Source organism: Lingula anatina, chromosome 9 (assembly GCF_051362555.1).
Source record: "Lingula anatina isolate TDL-2025a chromosome 9, LinAna3.0, whole genome shotgun sequence".
Lineage (NCBI taxonomy): Eukaryota > Metazoa > Brachiopoda > Lingulata > Lingulida > Lingulidae > Lingula > Lingula anatina.
Genome location: NC_141775.1, coordinates 17,708,181 through 17,725,586, shown reverse-complemented (window position 1 = coordinate 17,725,586; position 17,406 = coordinate 17,708,181). Strand labels below are relative to the sequence as shown.

The 17,406-nt window shown below is 38.0% G+C and overlaps 2 protein-coding genes across 3 annotated transcripts in view; one reads left to right on the top strand and one right to left on the bottom strand.

Annotated features, from left to right (window-relative positions):
- The window catches only part of LOC106174621 (uncharacterized), a 5,485-nt gene extending 1,354 nt beyond the window's left edge, over positions 1-4,131 (top strand). For both annotated transcript variants that reach the window (XM_086995919.1, XM_086995918.1), the window contains exons 2-3: positions 844-1,251; positions 1,617-4,131. In XM_086995919.1, coding sequence (XP_086852045.1) covers positions 943-1,251; positions 1,617-3,413 — 2,106 coding nt within the window. In that variant the 5' untranslated portion in view covers positions 844-942 and the 3' untranslated portion in view covers positions 3,414-4,131. The remainder of the gene's footprint in view (positions 1-843; positions 1,252-1,616) is intronic.
- A 2,417-nt stretch (positions 4,132-6,548) lies between these two features.
- Positions 6,549-12,971, bottom strand: LOC147760026 (uncharacterized). The gene is made up of 4 exons (XM_086996307.1): positions 12,936-12,971; positions 12,060-12,108; positions 7,359-7,538; positions 6,549-7,082 (listed from the first exon to the last, which is right to left on the bottom strand). Exons 1-4 carry the CDS (start codon positions 12,969-12,971, stop codon positions 6,859-6,861), a joined length of 489 nt encoding a protein of 162 aa, XP_086852433.1. The 3' UTR covers positions 6,549-6,858.
- Positions 12,972-17,406: the final 4,435 nt, after the last annotated feature.

The following is a 17,406-nucleotide window of genomic DNA, read 5'->3' as shown; positions in this document are numbered from 1 at the left end:
TCTACCAGAGCTCTCAGTCTGGCTAATTCATCTCTGCAGGTGAAAAGTGCACAGAATTAATCTGCAGTCTTAATACAGGTAGGGGTGTCACGTTGTGAAGTATGCGTCAGAAGGCAGTGGAGTTGTGGAGGATTTATGTAAATCATTCAATTAATCTGAGTAAAATTGATTGTTGACAGTTCTAGGCCTATCTTAATTCTTCTTTGGCATAGGGACCATTCCCAGACCCTATCGCACTAACTGTGATCGATCTATCTCCGAGAGGATTCTTGCTAAATTGCAGTCAACTTAAGCAGCTTAGATGTCTGGCACGCCTACCGAAGCTGCGAGGGGGTAATTAATTATCGTTTATCAGCTTCAGCTTCAGTAGGCGTGCCAGACATCTTAGCCGCTTAAGCATAAAGCAATTTAGCGAGAAACCCCTCGGAGATGGTGAGGTGGTGGTGACACCATCAGTAGCTTAAGCGGTTTGCTTTTGAGTGGGGTCGGCCATACTTAGTCCGAGGATCAGTAATTCCGCGGATTATGTGTTCTGACTGCGCTCTAATAGGAACTGCTCGGAACACTCCGAGATACCGGACATAACGGGAGGATTCTTCAAGTATTGTCAAATATGCATTGAAATGTGTAGATTTTTGGCTAGAATTTTGCACCAATCAATAGTTCTTGGTCTATTGCTACCACCAAGAATTATTTTGTGGGTCTTAATATTTTTATCTGTAAATATAGACGGATAAATGCTAAATATTTTGAAAATTTTATATTTTAATATCTACTGAAAATACCGTGTTTTTAAAGATAAAATAGTAGTTCTTGATATTTATTGCTCTATTGCTATTACAGGTCGCTTTCAAATGGAAGTGGCGTCCATCTCTGACACCCCAAGACCACGGCGGATTTCCCACGTATTTTAACTAAGGCCATCACAAACCATTTCCCTCTATGACCATGAAGAGACGCTATAGAAAAATACTTCTTGCGCTCCTGGTCTACGTTCTCTGTGCCACGTTCGCATTTCATTTTCGCAAAGAGATTTTCTCCGACATAATCCCGGCCATTTTGCACGACCTACAATTTTCAGTATTTGAGGACCAAGATGGCGAGTGTGACGTCCCCCGTTTAGACCCCTATCATCCTAGTATTAAACACTTACTTAGGCAAAGTGCCCCTCTAGTGTGTGACGTGCCATGGTCGCGTCCTCTGACTTATATCAAAGATGGATGTCTCTATGTTAATACCACGGAGATGAAGGTATGGTAGATAGAAGGTATATGTGAGAAATGTGTAATAATAATAATAATGCTAATATTTATTTTTTTAGTAGTAATTATTTAACCAAGTTAAATAGTTTAAAGGCTTATAACTGTCATGTTTCTCAAATTTAACCATTTTTCCTACGGCTCTGCAAAGCGGCTTTATCGATGGTAGGATTCATCATCTTTTTCGTTATATTGTTCTAACATTTTAAAACTGAGGTCAATACAGCCCGCTGTAGGTTCTACTAAGTGCGGAATATTTGCTTGTTTATTGGCCTTCCCAATATTTTGTAGTCGTCCTTTTTCCTTTAGTAATTCATTTACCAGGTAAATTAAAAGCTAATGTGAATCTTTTTCCAGGCTTCGTGGTTTTCACGAACCGAGACTTGCAGCTTCCAGTATATCAAACGAGTCGACAATTCTGACTTCAAGGTTCACTTCGAGGCTGACATCAAATTTAATTTAAAGAAATGCCACCGGTTAAAGAGCGACGACACCTTTGTGAAAGTCACGTGTTATGGCGAGAAGAAAAATGACGTCACCTACACTAACTACCATGCTTACATCACAGATGAGTCGGACAGGTCCCAGATGACTGATAGTGGCAGGTCTGTTAGGACTAATAACAGTGGAACTCGGGAAAGTGGAAAACTCGGGTTTGAAGGGATAAATGAAAGTGGGTCTAAGAGGACTTATGAAAAACGGAACTTATATTCGAATTATGGCGGCAAAACTGCTAAAACGAACGTTATATTATTTGGCATGGATTCCATGTCGCATTCAAATTTCATTCGACAATTTCCACGATCTCGCCAACGTCTTCTTAGCTTCCCCAATTCAGTAACTTTTAATGGCTACAATAAAGTTGCCGACAACACCCTTCCAAACATTATAGCACTTCTCACAGGAAAAACGTACGAGGAGCTAACTTGGACCTTCGGAAAATATTTAGATCAGTTTTATCATTTTGATAACTTCCCGTTTATATGGAAACACTTTGCAGAAAAGGGATTTCAGACATTTTATGCGGAAGATTTCCCGGGAAGCACTTTTACTACTGGAAGAATAGGTTTTATCTCGCCCCCTACAGACTACTACATGCAGCCATATTGGATTTCTCTGTGGAACACCGAGCTATTTAATACCAGTAGAACGTATTGCCTGGGTGGCAAACCTCGTTATCTTCTTCTCATTGAGTGGCTGAAAGATTTCCTTGCTTTTAAACAAAGGAACAAAGAACCATTCTTCAGTTTTTCTTTCTTAAGCGAAATCTCTCACAACGATCACAACGACGCGAGGATGTTGGACGCCGGAATGGAGTCATTTTTAGATTTTTTATCAAACGGTGGTTACCTTAATGACACGTTGGTCGTCCTGTTTAGCGACCACGGCATCCGTTGGGGTAAAGTGCGGGAAACATTCGTAGGAAAACTGGAGGACAGGCTGCCACTGATGTCCATTGTTATACCGGAATCATTAACTCATTCCTATCCTGAAATTCTCAGGAATTTGAAACACAACGCTGAGGTGCTTACGACCCCCTTTGACGTTCATGCGACAATCGCTGAGGTGCTTGACCCAGACAACATACGCACAGCCTATGCTGACATCTACAAGAATGCTGTAAGCAGAGGAATGTCCCTGTTTAAGAAAATTCCAAAATCCAGGACATGCTCTCAGGCCGGTGTGGAGACGCACTGGTGCACGTGCTCGCGGAGGACCGCCGTCTCTCCCGACTCTGCATTAGCTCCAAATGTGTCAAAGGCGGTGATTGGTTACATTAATGGTCTGCTGACATCGAACAACCTATCAGCGTGCAGTTTATTGAAGCTGAGCGAAATCCACGAACTGTTTAAGATTGGGGTGAATGCCAAAGTGTTACGGTTTAGAACTTCCACGTGGTACGGCAACCCAGAATACAACGACAAGGCCACAAAAGAACCTTTTCAGGACTACATGATAACTCTTTCCACTCGTCCCGGCGGCGGGAAGTTTGAGGCTACAGTGCGCTATGACGTCACCAGAAATACGTTTAATGTGACGTCAGATGTGAGCAGATTGAATGCCTTCGGATCTCACGGAGATTGTATTAAGTTAAATATACTGAAGAAATTTTGCTTCTGCAAGGATCTTGTTAAGAACAAAAATAGGAGTTGAGAATACGTTTTTGGTCACATTTTTCCATTGTGCTTACCAGTAGATACCCTTTGTGCAGTAGCCAGGTATAATTGGCCCCATTCAGAACAAGGAACTAACTAGTCCGAGGGTCAAATATGGCCGAACCACTTGAATACTTCCCCATGGGATATCTATTCAGTGTCTATTAGCGGATTAGACGACAAGCTTGGTGGCGGGTCTCCATGTATTTGACCCTCGGACTAGTTAGTCCCCTGTTGTGAATGCCACCATTGCCACCACTGTATCGGTAGAAGAGAAGATTTAATAAACATTGCTCTCCAGCCAAATGCACTCATCAAGTCGGCTGTAAGAATTTTTGGGCTCCTTGACAACAAAAGTATCTTGCTACATAGATCGATCCAACTGCGCGGGCACTCGCTGAATGCAAGTAAGTTAGCAAATTAACATGCCTCCTGGCGCTGAGTAAAATACAGAAAAACTAGCGAAATAAAAGGAGACATATTAATCTGATTGCATTCAGCCAGAAGTATCTGTGGAGGTGGATCGATCTACGAACACCGACAGTTTCATTGGGAACTGGCCATGACTATCTTTATACCGGACGATTTATTAATTATTTGTATGCACATTTTTTTGTGATAATCAAGGATGGTTTATTTTATGTCATTTGTTCAATCATTTGTTTAATCCAACTGATTTAAGTGAGAAAAAATAAATATTGTTATTAGGTTCGTTACGAGTGCTTTCATACTTCATCGGTGAAAACAACTTTGTTGGCCGAGGACGCATTCTGACGGTCCGTTTTCTCTTTGAGGTGAAATGCATGCCGGGTTGAACAGGTTCACAAATACAGGCTATATTTGAAAACAGGCTGCTCTCTTTCAACAATGATCGTGATCGTAAAATGAAAAAATAAAATGCAAGTTTAATTTTTAAAAAATGTCTTAATAAATAAATAACTGCAATTCCTCTTTATCCCGGTCAGTCCATAGGACTTTAAGATGCGAGGGATGCGGTAAATATTGATTTTGTTATTTAAAAGCATGTTTTAGGTACAGCAATACTTCATTAGTGAGACATATTCGTATTTGTTGCCTAAGAACTTATCCTGTTTTTACGTCGTAGCAGGTAAAGAGATTATAGAAATTAGCTTTGTTTAATATCTTTATTTAAAATTTTGCAAAGCGAATGTTCAAGTGTGCATTGCGGCGCATTTGGCACAACCACTGAATAGCACAACTAACACACTGCTCGCCTAGAGGTAGTATAGATTGCCCACTATGATACACGGTCCGGTGTAACAGGAATGGTAGTCCTAGGAATGGAAGTCCGGGATCCCATATGATAAGTACGGGTTAGAGTTAGTTGGTATTGGGATTAGAATATGGGACGAAAGTCACCTGTACAAAGTAATAGGGAATACGGTTCCTCGCGAAATACCATTCCTGTTACAGCTGTCCCAATAAACTGTACCCCACTTGCGTCACAATAACCCTAACCTGTCTGAATCTAATGGAGAACGGACTCTGTTACCCCATTTTCTTATATTGTCACGGGGACTGTATCCAGGTGTAGTGACAAGTGCCTCCATTGCTCGAAAGTCCTATGAACTTGAACAGTAGGTGCTGATGACGAAACGCTAGAAGCTAATAAAAGGTGTCCTACCTTGGACAGCATGTGACGTTTCTATTGATTTTTTTCTCTGAAACGATGGCGCCATCTGCTGGTTGGGTGTTTGCATTGATTCAATAGGGACAAAGAAAATCACTGTTGTCTGTTAGATTATCCTAAATTGGTGTCACACAAACGGATGTTGACCTGTCGAGGTCTTTGTGCTTCGCGGCACATGGGTAGTAGTCTACTATGACTGAGAAAGACGAGAAATTCGATATTCCAAAATAAGGCCTTTATTCTAGCGAGAGACAGACAGTGCTTGAAATCTTAAATTTACTGTCTCAGCTAATTAACAACGGAAGCATACCTAAAATGATAGTATGTCCTAAATAATGGGTAGAATACACGTGAATGTGTAGAGATTGGATGTGGATGTTTTCATGAATACTGCAAGATCTGACGGTGCGGGTCGAATAAACTTCATTAATAACACAGGGATTATTTCGCAAAAATTCACAACAAGTATTTCTGTATGTTTTTATTATACAGATTTGAAAAGTTAAAATACCAGATTTCGAGTAGGACCACTGACATAGTGTAACGTTCTGGAAGCGGTTCTGGCTAACTGTCAACTTTGGAATTTTTCCATGTATCGCCACCTTCACTGGGTCCAGTTACATAATATTTTTTATTTTGGAAATTTGCTTAGACATTGGTCCATTACATATCAAGCTACATGAGTTTGTATAGACTTGTGCCAGTCAAAATAAAACGTAACTATTTGTTTGAAACATTATTTAGAGCTTTGCCCTTTGTATAAAAGTGAATTCGCAATAATTCATTAGATTGGACTGCAATGTAATTCACCTTGGGCTTATGTAGAGTAAAATATAAGTGCAACAGTTAACACCCTTGAAGACAAAGGGAGGAAAGAAGAAAAAGAAATGCATCCATCCTCTTTGTCTGTTTCCAGACAGAAAAAAGGGCATTTTAGTGTTTTACAAAAGGAGGAAAACCCCAGCGTGAGAAAAAAAGCATCTGTGTTTATTCAGATTCTTTCACAAACATTTATACATAGACGGGTAGATATTCTCAAATATATTCTTAAATACCACTTTTTAGAGGAATGCATATGGTAATGCTTGTTTATTCTAGGAGTATTGATATTATCTTCAAGCTTGAAATAGTCGAAAACACAAATGCACATCTCATGATATTGTTTAAGATCTATTGATTGCTTTGTCATTAAAACAGGGAGGTATGACTTAACGTAACGGTACATTATAATTAGACAAAGTAACTAAAATTCTGACAAATATTACAGATTGGAAACTAATATTGAAATGAACAATCAACAGACGCGAAGTAAACAGATGCAATTTTTTGTGTGTGGTTTCCTTGGTCCAGCAGGGAAATAGTCTCATCAATAGACAAACGTTTCTTTAAAAAGATTCTGAAAGCTTTCAGTACTTGTTTAAAGTTACTCCAATCTTTAAATGTCAAAATATCCATTAGAAGATGAAAACACATGGTGATGCCCTGCACAAACAACCTGCTTGTATGTACAGATATTGTAGGTCTTCAACACCAACTACCAACCAAACCATTTTTAGTAGCCCATGTCAGAAGGGCAACATATGAGCCAATTCTGTCACATGTTCGTAGGACGTAACGCGCGTAAGGTCCAATAAATTAAATTTCCGCGAATGAAAAATGATCCACTGATAATTATCTATAGGCTGGCATTTATAAATCAGAAAATTCAGTACAACAACCAATGAATAACCAATACCCAATCAATAAACATCCTTTCTCGTGTACAGTCTCTCAGCATATTTTATTACGACCATTAGTTGAAAGAGGGATAAAGTTTACAGACAAAATCAAAGGGGTGATCAGAAGGTCCTCTGTACCATTGCCCATAGAGCGGGTCAGCGGTATCCGACATAACTAGAATGATAAAACATGCGGTACCCTCCAGAACGCTTGCCCAGTTGGTGTACGTCAGGTTCTCCCCGGTGTGGTCCCAAACCCAATAGCCGCCGGTATTGATCCCATCGGTGTAAAAATGGGCTACAAAATATAACATATTTTTAAAAATAACTGTAGCACAAGTACGTTTTGAAATAATTGTGACCTTACAAGAAAAGTATGAAATGTCATTGATGTATAAATGAGATTGAGGCAAAAAGGGTAACAACAAGAAGTAGATTAAGCAATCAGAACTACAAATTGACATAAACAATAACAACAATAAAAATCTTAATACTCAAGACTCCGATAAACAATATGACGACAATAAAACAGAATAGCGTAATTATTGTGAGATGGTAATATGAGAGTACTTACTTCCACCATTGGCGTGCACATAATCAACAAGCACAGCGTTCTCTTCGGCGTCGTCAATTGTCGTCAGGAAGACCGAAGAGCCAAGAGACCGACAGTAAGACCTGGCTTCTTCCCACACTTTGTTTGTCCCGTGGTAATACCACGCTGAAGGATTTCCCAGCTGTACAAACCCCTCTGGGACTGAAGGCAATCATACAGAACATGTTTTATAGGTAATAATGTAAGTAAAAAGTGCACAAAGTATGCATATGATGTGACTGGTCTCTCTCTCTCTCTCCTTTCTGGTAAAGCGGAGAGCGTACAAAGAATAAAATGGCAGTAACAATCTTTCCAATCGTGAAAACAATATTTTCTTTTGAAATTATCAGTATAATCTACTTATCGAACACACAAATAACGTCATTGATCAAGGAACCTATGTAAGACAAGCATCGCCATAGTTTGATTGCGTATTTACGAAGTCCAAAATATATGAAAGAAGAAGAAAAATAAATAAAATAAAAAAAACAGGATAACCACATACACTATAGCTAATAAGTCCCCGGTCACTTTAATAGCACACGCTGTCTACATCAGACGCGCTAATGCGCACGTCCCCGACAGTGTTAATGATAGGGGGATTACGATGGACAGCGCATGTTGCTCACAGCAGTAGGCACTGCCGCCGAAGTTAAACCGGTAATTAAGTCTTTAACTTGACTAAACATGTTTTGCTTTGTAACTTGCGTCCTTCAGTCTTGCTGTTGCGAAAGCGCCGGCGGGACATATCTCCACCTTGCCGATGTTTATCCCGACTCTCGACTTTAAAAGTATTATTGGTTTTGATTTTATCAAAGTCTTATTATATCAGAAAACCTGCATATTTTCATACGTTAAGAGAATTATAGAAACTGTAGAAAAAGCTACTCGTACATCAGGGATAAAAAACAACACCTTGCAGCACTATTACCTATTATTCATCACCAGAAGTTACTGTTTCACTTTTTTCTCCCAAATTACAAAGTCTGATGACAACTGAAAGCCTTTAGCCATACCTCAGGGCAGTGGGAGATTTGGATTAAATTCTGGATTTGATTAAAGTCTGGATTTGATTAAATGTAATAAAAGTATATTTTGAAGAATTTTCCTAGCCTTCGGCAATTTCCGCAAAGCTTCGGCATGCGCGGCAATACAGAGCTGTCGATATCTGCATGTGTGAACAATAGAATTGGTGGAACAACGGTTAACGTCGTTGAGTCGTCTGCAACCTACCCGACGGGAGTTCGTGTCCCTGTCGGTACTTTTGAAGATTTTGAAATTGTCATTATTATAAATATCTATTAATATATAAAACAGCGGGCTAATTGTGGCTAATTGTTTTTGCAACGGAAAGCACAGTAGGAAGGTTTGTTGTTATTGTTAAAGTTATTATTACTGGGGACATAAATTAGTATGCTAATCTCTTATCATGGTATAATGATTGATACGATGGGTATCAAATAGTTTTCCTTTGATATAAACAACAAAAGAGCGGCCTTCCAAATATCTTTGCTGAATGTTTATAGCGTAGGTACTATTATGCGCAAAAATATTGATACATGACGCAAACGACATTTACTAATTTTGGTAATATCAATTTTAATTAAAATTAAATTTAATTGAAATTAAAATTAAAATTTGTCTAAACGTGCATATTACCATTCACCTTGTTTAAAGGGTTCGCAACACTTTACATTCCAATACATTTTGCCAATTTACATGTTTGCTAGTTTATTTTGATTTGAGAGAAAGCGAGAGAAGACCCTCTACTAGGACCGCAAATTAATTATGAGTATTTTTCTTCAGTGCAAGAGACTGTGTAATGAAAAATCAATCTGTAACTCTGGTATAAGGTGGCCTTGTGTGTGTAATCATATACAAGTAGGGGCAGGGGTACAGTTTTATAGTACAAATAGTCATTTTATACATCTTATTGATCTCATCGTCGGGTCATTGTTTACAATAGCGCTTTGTCGCTGTGCGTACCTTTTTGCATTTGAGTTAGACTCAGTCAGTAACAGCTGGTGATTTTGTCTTTTTTGCGTTTCATTGACAATATTTTGGCCACCTAAGTAGGGAAATGTGGCTCTTTGTTTTGAAATGACATTTCCATTGTTCCTTTGAACATGCAAAAGTCAACACACTTACGTCAACATACTTACTTTGTAATACCAACCCAGGGGAAGAAACAAAAGCCTCATAAGGTGTCGTCATTCACACTGTAAAAGGTGTTAATATCATGCTTCTATTGTTTGCCCATGAATCATTATGACAAATTTGTAGGGTTGCCAGATCACGGGCGCTTCATTCAATTCTCTATATCTGCCCTGCAGCCTGGGATGAGTGATACTTGACTGACCTTTGTTTACATCTGGAGATTTTCTTTATAATTCGATCAGTGTGCATAAATTATGATATTTTCCATCAGGAAAAATACGTGATAATGTTACGATTCTTATTTTACGGATACATAATTACAAAAATTAATTCCTGATTTAATACTCCCTATTTCAGCGCCTATTCCTGGCTGCGTTAATTATGGGGGGTTGGAAAGTAATCCGTTAGAACGCAGGAGTGATGATTGCTACTCTTACCAACGGTGCATCACCGATCAACTAATCTCAGCCACCTGAAGCAGAATCACCAACAAAAGACAAATTGGACTACATCTGCCTTCTTGTTGAGACATCTTATGTAAAAAAGGCGATAACGGTCAAAACATACGTGCTTCGTGGTTTATTAAATGTTCATCGTATTTTTTCGTTCGTTTTTCTTATGAGTTAAGCAGCTTCACCTCCATGACACCCTTTTTATTTATTTAAACCATTGGTAGATAAACCATGGGTTTCACTCCAGATTTCACGATCGAGCAGCTGATCATGAGGAGAGTGTAGCATGCTATAGTAAACTACCCCAAATATATATACAATACCTCCAGGGTTTCACGATCGAGCAAGTGATCATGAGGAGAGAGTGTAGCAGAGAACTTCATTAATGGTCGTCATAATTGGTGGTTGCCTTGGGAAAATGAGTTACATGATTACATAATACAGATACATAATAACATAAGATTAATACTAAAATTTTCCCTGATACAAAAAACCCTATTTGAGCGCTTATTCCTGACTGCGGTAATTACGGGTGATTAGAAAGTAATCTATGAGGACGCAGGAGCGATGATCGCTACTCTTACCAACGGTAAATCACCGATTTACTTGACTCCGCTACTTCGAGCAAAATCACACACCACCAAAAGACAAATTAGACCACGTTCGTCCTCTTATTAAAACAAAGAATTTAAAAATGTGATGTCGGTCAAAGAAGAGGCCTAGACTACGTGCTTCATGGTTTATTAGATAGGCCTATTCATTGGATTTTTTTTATTTCATTATTATAGCTTCAGCTCGCGAGACCCTTTTTTATATATTTAAAACACAGCACCCCACTGGTTTCGCGATCATGAAGAAAGGGAGTGTAGCAAAGAACCTCATTAATGGTCGTAATAATAGGTGGTTGCATTGTAGGCCTAACCTTGTTCATTTTAGTCGACAGACTAAGCTAGAAGAAAGAAAAGATCATTATCGCCTCTCTTTACTTAGGAACAATAAGGATGACTAGTGGCAGCATTTATAAGTTCTTTTATTTAGAAACTTTCCGATCCTTTGTCTGGGACTGCGTCCGAGAAACGGCGATAACGACAGAGACGTCCTCGAACATTTTGGACTCAGTGCAAATAAAAAAAAATCCGTTAAGAAGTAGCCTTTAAATGTCCTGGCAAATAATTTTGCGATGGCTCAGAGAGTTCTAGAATGAATGACAAGCAACGACATTAGGGTTAATAATAGACTAAAAACTATCAGAGTATAGGCCTGTCTTACTTCATTTCTAAGGCCATCTTGTGATACGAGTCATGCTACACTACAAAAGAGGGGGTAGCAGTGGATGATTTAATACAGGGATACCATCGATAGTATATCAATAGAAAATCGCAATCCTCAAATATTTTTTAATTCATTAAATATAAACGGTCTTTTCTCGTACAATGGGTCTGGTATAGTTGTATTGGCCTATCAGTTGGAAACACGTGGTTCGTCTACAATTGCAAATGGCGGAGGTGCCGTGGTAGTTATTGTCGTAAAATTAGCTGGATACGGTGCACGTGAGAAAATTATTCATTAAATTTAGTTTTCGAGCGTCAGCTTAATCTGGTAAAATGCGAGACGAAAAAAATGATAGATAGAGCCTTATGACCCACTGTAGAATGATGCCGAATAATGCATCAACGACGTAGTTTATCGGCAGATAAACGTGTTTCCATTCTCGGCTGACTGAGGAAAGGTTTGAGAGAGCATTTAAAGAAGAGGCGGTCGAACCAATAGTGAGTAGGAAGTGTGCTGCAATCAAGACGAACAATACCGATCATAAGTGGACACCTAATAACCCCTAATTAACCCCGGGTTACGCGCTGCTGTGTTGACTCCTTGCTGGGAAGGGGTAGCGGCCTCCTACTGCTGTGCGTAATCAAACATTGTCTTCTAACATGCGGCTACACGACGGTTGCATTGTATTAATAAAGTAATACCTATTCATAAGGAAGGGGGCGGATGGTAATCTTACGAGAATTAAATCAGTTATCGATCATACGCGTACCAATAGTCGTGTTTTTTTTTAGCTATACGGTACCTGTTAAATTGAACAGGTCACAAGTATCGGTCACGAAGCCTGCGGATACCTGGAAATAGTAAAATATGTATGACACATGTCACATTCGTGATCGGTTGTACCAGGTGGTTCAAATTTTAAATGTACTGCTAAATGACATGATTAAATGAAAAAAAAACCCACAACAGAAAATATATTATAAATAAGTAAATAAAGAAACAAAAATGAAATTAATTAATTCATTACTTGATCCATTGATAAATAAACAATTTCATGTAATGTAATAGACCAGTTGATCTTTGGCACAGGGGATGTTCAAATATAGCCGTTCTCTTAGATATTATTTAATGGACGTTGGCTCCAGGAACAAGGGGTTTTACAAATTGATTTTCACAGTTTTATTATAATTTAGTTATTTATTTTGTAATGTAAGCTCATTAATTCAGTAATAACCAGGGATTTTAAATAAGTAAATTAAATAATGATAATAATAATAATAATAATAATAATAATAACAGCACATAATAAAATCGAATAATTTTCCCAAAAAAGCATTTTTAAGTACAATAAACTTAAACATACTTGTTAAAGGACATAACAACTTAGATTACACTGCCCTTCAACAGCAATAACGTAGGGCATAGGGCATATCCGGACTTCTCGCCTTTTCAGAGACAGATATCGGATAGACATAAAAATATTAGAGGTATTCGACGATTTTAATATTGGTTGTTGATTAAAGATTTATTTGGGCGCTATTTTCATTATCTTGCCTGTATATGGTGCTTTTTTGATACAATTAACGTGCTTGTTAAAATTCCAACTTGCTTGATTAAAATGAATTGCCACACGAAGAAAAAAAAAAAAAAAACAGAGGACGGATTCCAGTTTTCTCACCTTTTCATAGTAAGAGTATCCAGGGGCCAATTCCATAAAACCATTCTAAGCCCTAGTTGGTTGCTAAACTTCATTCTTTCTCTAGTTACCTACTAACTCTATTCCATAAAACCATTCTAAGCCTAGTATAGTTCTAAGTTTCATGCTAAAGTTAGAGTAGGTCTGGGTCTTTTCTAAATCACTAGTATCATTCTAATTCATTTCTACCCACACCTCCGAGGTGTAAGGATGGCCAGGAGAATTTTATAAATAGTGGAACTCTGCAGAGCAATGCGGCGGGAACGAGTGTTTCGGGATAGAAGGAATCCGTTGGACATTTTTGATGATGTGGAACTTGTAAAAAGATATCGATAACTGACATTGTCAATAATGCCTTATTACCATGCCAGCAGGTAATGATAGCCCTGCAATACTATGCAACAGGCACATTCCAGTATGTTGTTGGGGACCCTTTGCAAGTGTCCCAGCAAACCGCTTGGCGTGCAATTCATCATGTATCAAATGCTCTTGCAGCAAGGATTGGGGATTATGTGGAATTTCCAAATGCACAAAATAAATAATAAATAAATAACACAATAAAGAGATTTTCTTGTGTTGAATAATTGGGCTTTTGTTGTCTCTTCCCTGAAGTTGCCATTTTGACCCCTTTCTGTATAGGGCTTTTATAGAATACATGGTAATGCCTTGACCAGTACTTCCCTCAGCCTGCAATCAGCTCAACTTTCACTGTCACTGCCTTTTGTTTGGCGTAACTGACCCTGTGGTTTTGTGGTTTTCCTATGAATACACCATTCTAGCCAAATCTTAGCAAGCAACTAGTAAGAATGATTCTTAGTTTGGTTTTATGGAATAGAAATTAGTTGATTGCTAACAAGTATACAACTAGGGATTTAGAATCATTCTAAGGCCTAGTATCATGCTAAGTTAGAATGCTTTTATGGAATTGGCCCCAGGTCGCCAGATGAGATCTGTTCCATATATATCTGATGTGACATTCACCAGTTCACACGATATGAATTCGGCGTCAACGAGTTCCAAGTTAAACCCCTTACATGCCTCATCCAGGGAGCAGTGGGACGCACACCAAGCCACACCCCTTACAGCTAGAGACTTGAACACAGAAGAGTGAGAGATGTGGGTCTTGCAGCCCTCTGGGTTGTAATAATGGTGACCCGAGCCATAGACCAGCGCCATGATGGAGAACACCAAGGATGTTGACACCGCCACTTTGAGAGACTTCTTGTTTACTGCAGTTGGCATCATCCGTTTTGTTTTCCTAGGTAAATTTGTTAATTTAAATTATCTGTTCTCTACATTGGATTTGTCTCGATACTCATCAGTTTGTTAACGTGATGTTTTCTCTCAACAGGTATTAAAATCCCGTTCAAATAAAGATATGGTGTCTAAGGTTCACGTTCCGTGGCTTAATACGAACCAAGTTCCAGCGCTAGCTGCAATAAATGGTAATTGATACCTCTTTACTCTCTACTTATACGAAATGAATGAAATATTTAAATTTTATTTTACACTGATTGATCCAAACTTCCTCCTGTGAACTTACTTTAACAATAGCATTCGTCGTCTGTTAGTTTTATGTTCGATAAAAAACGTAGTTTTGACACGCACATTTACAAACGCAACTGTCCCCTCCCGCGGCAAACTCCCTGGAAGATTATTTGAGAGTAATTTCTTTTTCGGAAAATGTCAATATCTTCCTCACAAATATTTGCTTGACCTATCTGTGCACTTGTATGTTTTGCACTTGTAAGATACACGTTCTTGTATATTGACTTTGGAACATTTTCAAACGGGTATACAATACGCTGTAGATTATCGTTCAAACCCCCTTTTTGTAAGTTAGAAATTTTATCATTATCATTTTAAAATGTAGGGTTTTGTACCAATACAGGAAGGAATTGAGTTGAATTAATGACGGAAAGACACAAAACAAAACAAAACAAATATATATATATATATATATATATATATATATATATATATATATATATATATATATATGCACAGTTCAATAACTTATTAGTTACCTACAGCTATTTTTCTGATGATGTATATATACAATGCATATTGTTCTGATTAGAAATACGCCCCTTTGTCTTTGTCTTCAAAATGTCAAATTTATAAGATGCCCTTGAAAATACCTTTGAAAATAAAAATGCTCGTGGAAAATGAATGCCTGTACAATTCTAGATTTTTATGTGGCCAAAGTAATATAAAGATTAACCATTATCTTATTTTGAACGACTAAGTACTAATGATTTCTTAATGCATACAAGTCAATAATAACTCACACGATTCCTTTCAGTTGTCATAAATATTATTAATAAAAATTGTATAATACATTTAAGCGTGCCGTATATAAACAACACATTAAAAACTACATGTAACACACCTTGGTCACTTGAACTAACTAAAGTGGAGAAAAGTATCTCGCATTCTTTTTACGAAGAAACATTGGAGAAAAATTGGAAACGGTAAGCTACATTAAGTTGACTACTTGACACAACGTTTTATTCCTTAACTTTAAAGAAGATAACAACCCATTCATCAATATTTAACTACGATCACTGATTTGGTTTTATGTTCTTCGGCCATTTCTGACCAGTTGCCGATTTTTTAGCTTTTCATTGTACTTTTCTAATTCCACAAAGTAATTTTATAAGCCGGAAAAAATTTGGTCTATTTCATATCATGTCTTCGGTATAATAAAACCGAGGTAATATCATATTAAAATGAACTTTATTGACCGTGTTCCAACGCACTGCAATGTATAAGGCCTTAGGCCAGAGAAGAATAAGGTCCAACAGCATACACCAATCTTCGAGCCAATGATTCTATGGGAAACCTGCTCTTTAAGATCAAGGACGGAAAGAAGAAATAGAAATCCATCCTCTCTATCTGTCTGTAAAAACACATACTGACATTTAAAGTAAGGAGAAATAACTTGGGCGTGAGTAAATAACATCTGTGTTTATTCAGATTTTTTTCTCACAAACAACCATACATAGACGGGTAGATATTCTCAAATATATTCTTAAATACCACTCATTAAAGGTAAACCTATGGTTGTTTGTTCAGAGAGTATTGGCTTTATCTTGAAGCAAAAAGGAGTCGAAAACACAAGTCCAGATCCCACTATATTCCAAGAGAGATACTGATTGGCCTTGCCGTAATGGCAGTGAGGTGTTATCACTTAACGCTACGTGATAATTTGACAAAGCCACGGGAAATCTGACAAGTATTTGAGATTGAAAACTAATATTGAAATGAACAATAAACAAACACGAAGTTAACAAATGTGCTTTTGTGTGTGATTTCGTTGGTCCAACAGAAAAAGTGTCACATAAATAAATTAAATGTTTCATAGAAAAGTTTGTAAAGGCTGTCAGGACTTATTAACCCATATCAAGATGCCCGAAGGAAGTGGAACGCACATACAACCACAATCATTTAAAACGTTGTTGAATAAGTCTCCACTTGAAGAAAGATGGGTAACATGTAACACAGGTAAAATCTACACTGAAAAGAGACAAAAACAAGTTTCCATTCCTATGCCATGTATATTGTAACCTCGTCTCCTGTTTCATATCGAATTTGCTTTTCCTACACACACTGGACAAAAGAAGTGTCACCCCCTAACTCAGAGTAATAAAAGTAGGCAGATCTTGGGTATTTATAATGCCTGGTCTACTTATAATGTGACTAATGAGTATAAAACCGCTATACCATTGAATTGTATTGTTGGTCTTGTACATGTACAGCAAATGTTATTCCTGTCTTCCTCCAATATGGCAAGATACAGGCAATTATCTAACGGTTATAGGTGCAAGTTATTTACCTGAAGAGGCGGAATATAAACAATGTCAGAATATCGATACAATTGAATTTTTCAGTCAGAACCGTGCAGAGGGTCTGGTCTCGGTATAGAAACACTGGATCAAGAGACAAATTGCCTCTGATGGGTCGTCCAAGAAAAAATACTGGCCGTGAAGACCGACGACTGATTTTGATGCCCAGGTTGTCAAAATTCGACACTGCTTGTCAGTTGACAACACAGTGGAACAATTTCACACATAAGAATGTGTCTGTGAAAATTGCTAGGCGTCGGTTACATGCTCAGAGAGTGTACAGCAGGGTAGCAAGACTGAAACCTCTTATATCGTTACAAAACAGGCAACGTAGAGTAAACTAGGGTCAACAGGATCTGGAACTGGACAGTTCATGACAATTGGTCCTATATATTTTTCTGATGAGTGTCGCTTTGGTCTGACCTCTGATGACAGACGGGTACTATGCTGGCAAACTGATGGTAAAGCATTTGAACCACATGCACTGAATTTTCGAACCCGGAGCAGCATATTCATCATGGTGTGGGGCTGCATCAGCATCCATGGCTTGGGCGAATTGATAGTGGTTATTGGAAACATGAATCACTAGAAATATATCGATGTTT

What these genes read in the sequence shown, in the direction of transcription:
- LOC147760026 (XM_086996307.1), bottom strand. Translation starts at nt 12,971, where the DNA reads ATGGAATTGGCCCCTGGATACTCTTACTATGAAAAG. An exon ending in GATACTCTTACTATGAAAAG is followed by an intron (nt 12,109 to 12,935) that starts GTGAGAAAACTG and finishes TACTATTTCCAG; the next exon opens with GTATCCGCAGGCTTCGTGAC. An exon ending in TGTGCACGCCAATGGTGGAA is followed by an intron (nt 7,083 to 7,358) that starts GTAAGTACTCTC and finishes TATATTTTGTAG; the next exon opens with CCCATTTTTACACCGATGGG.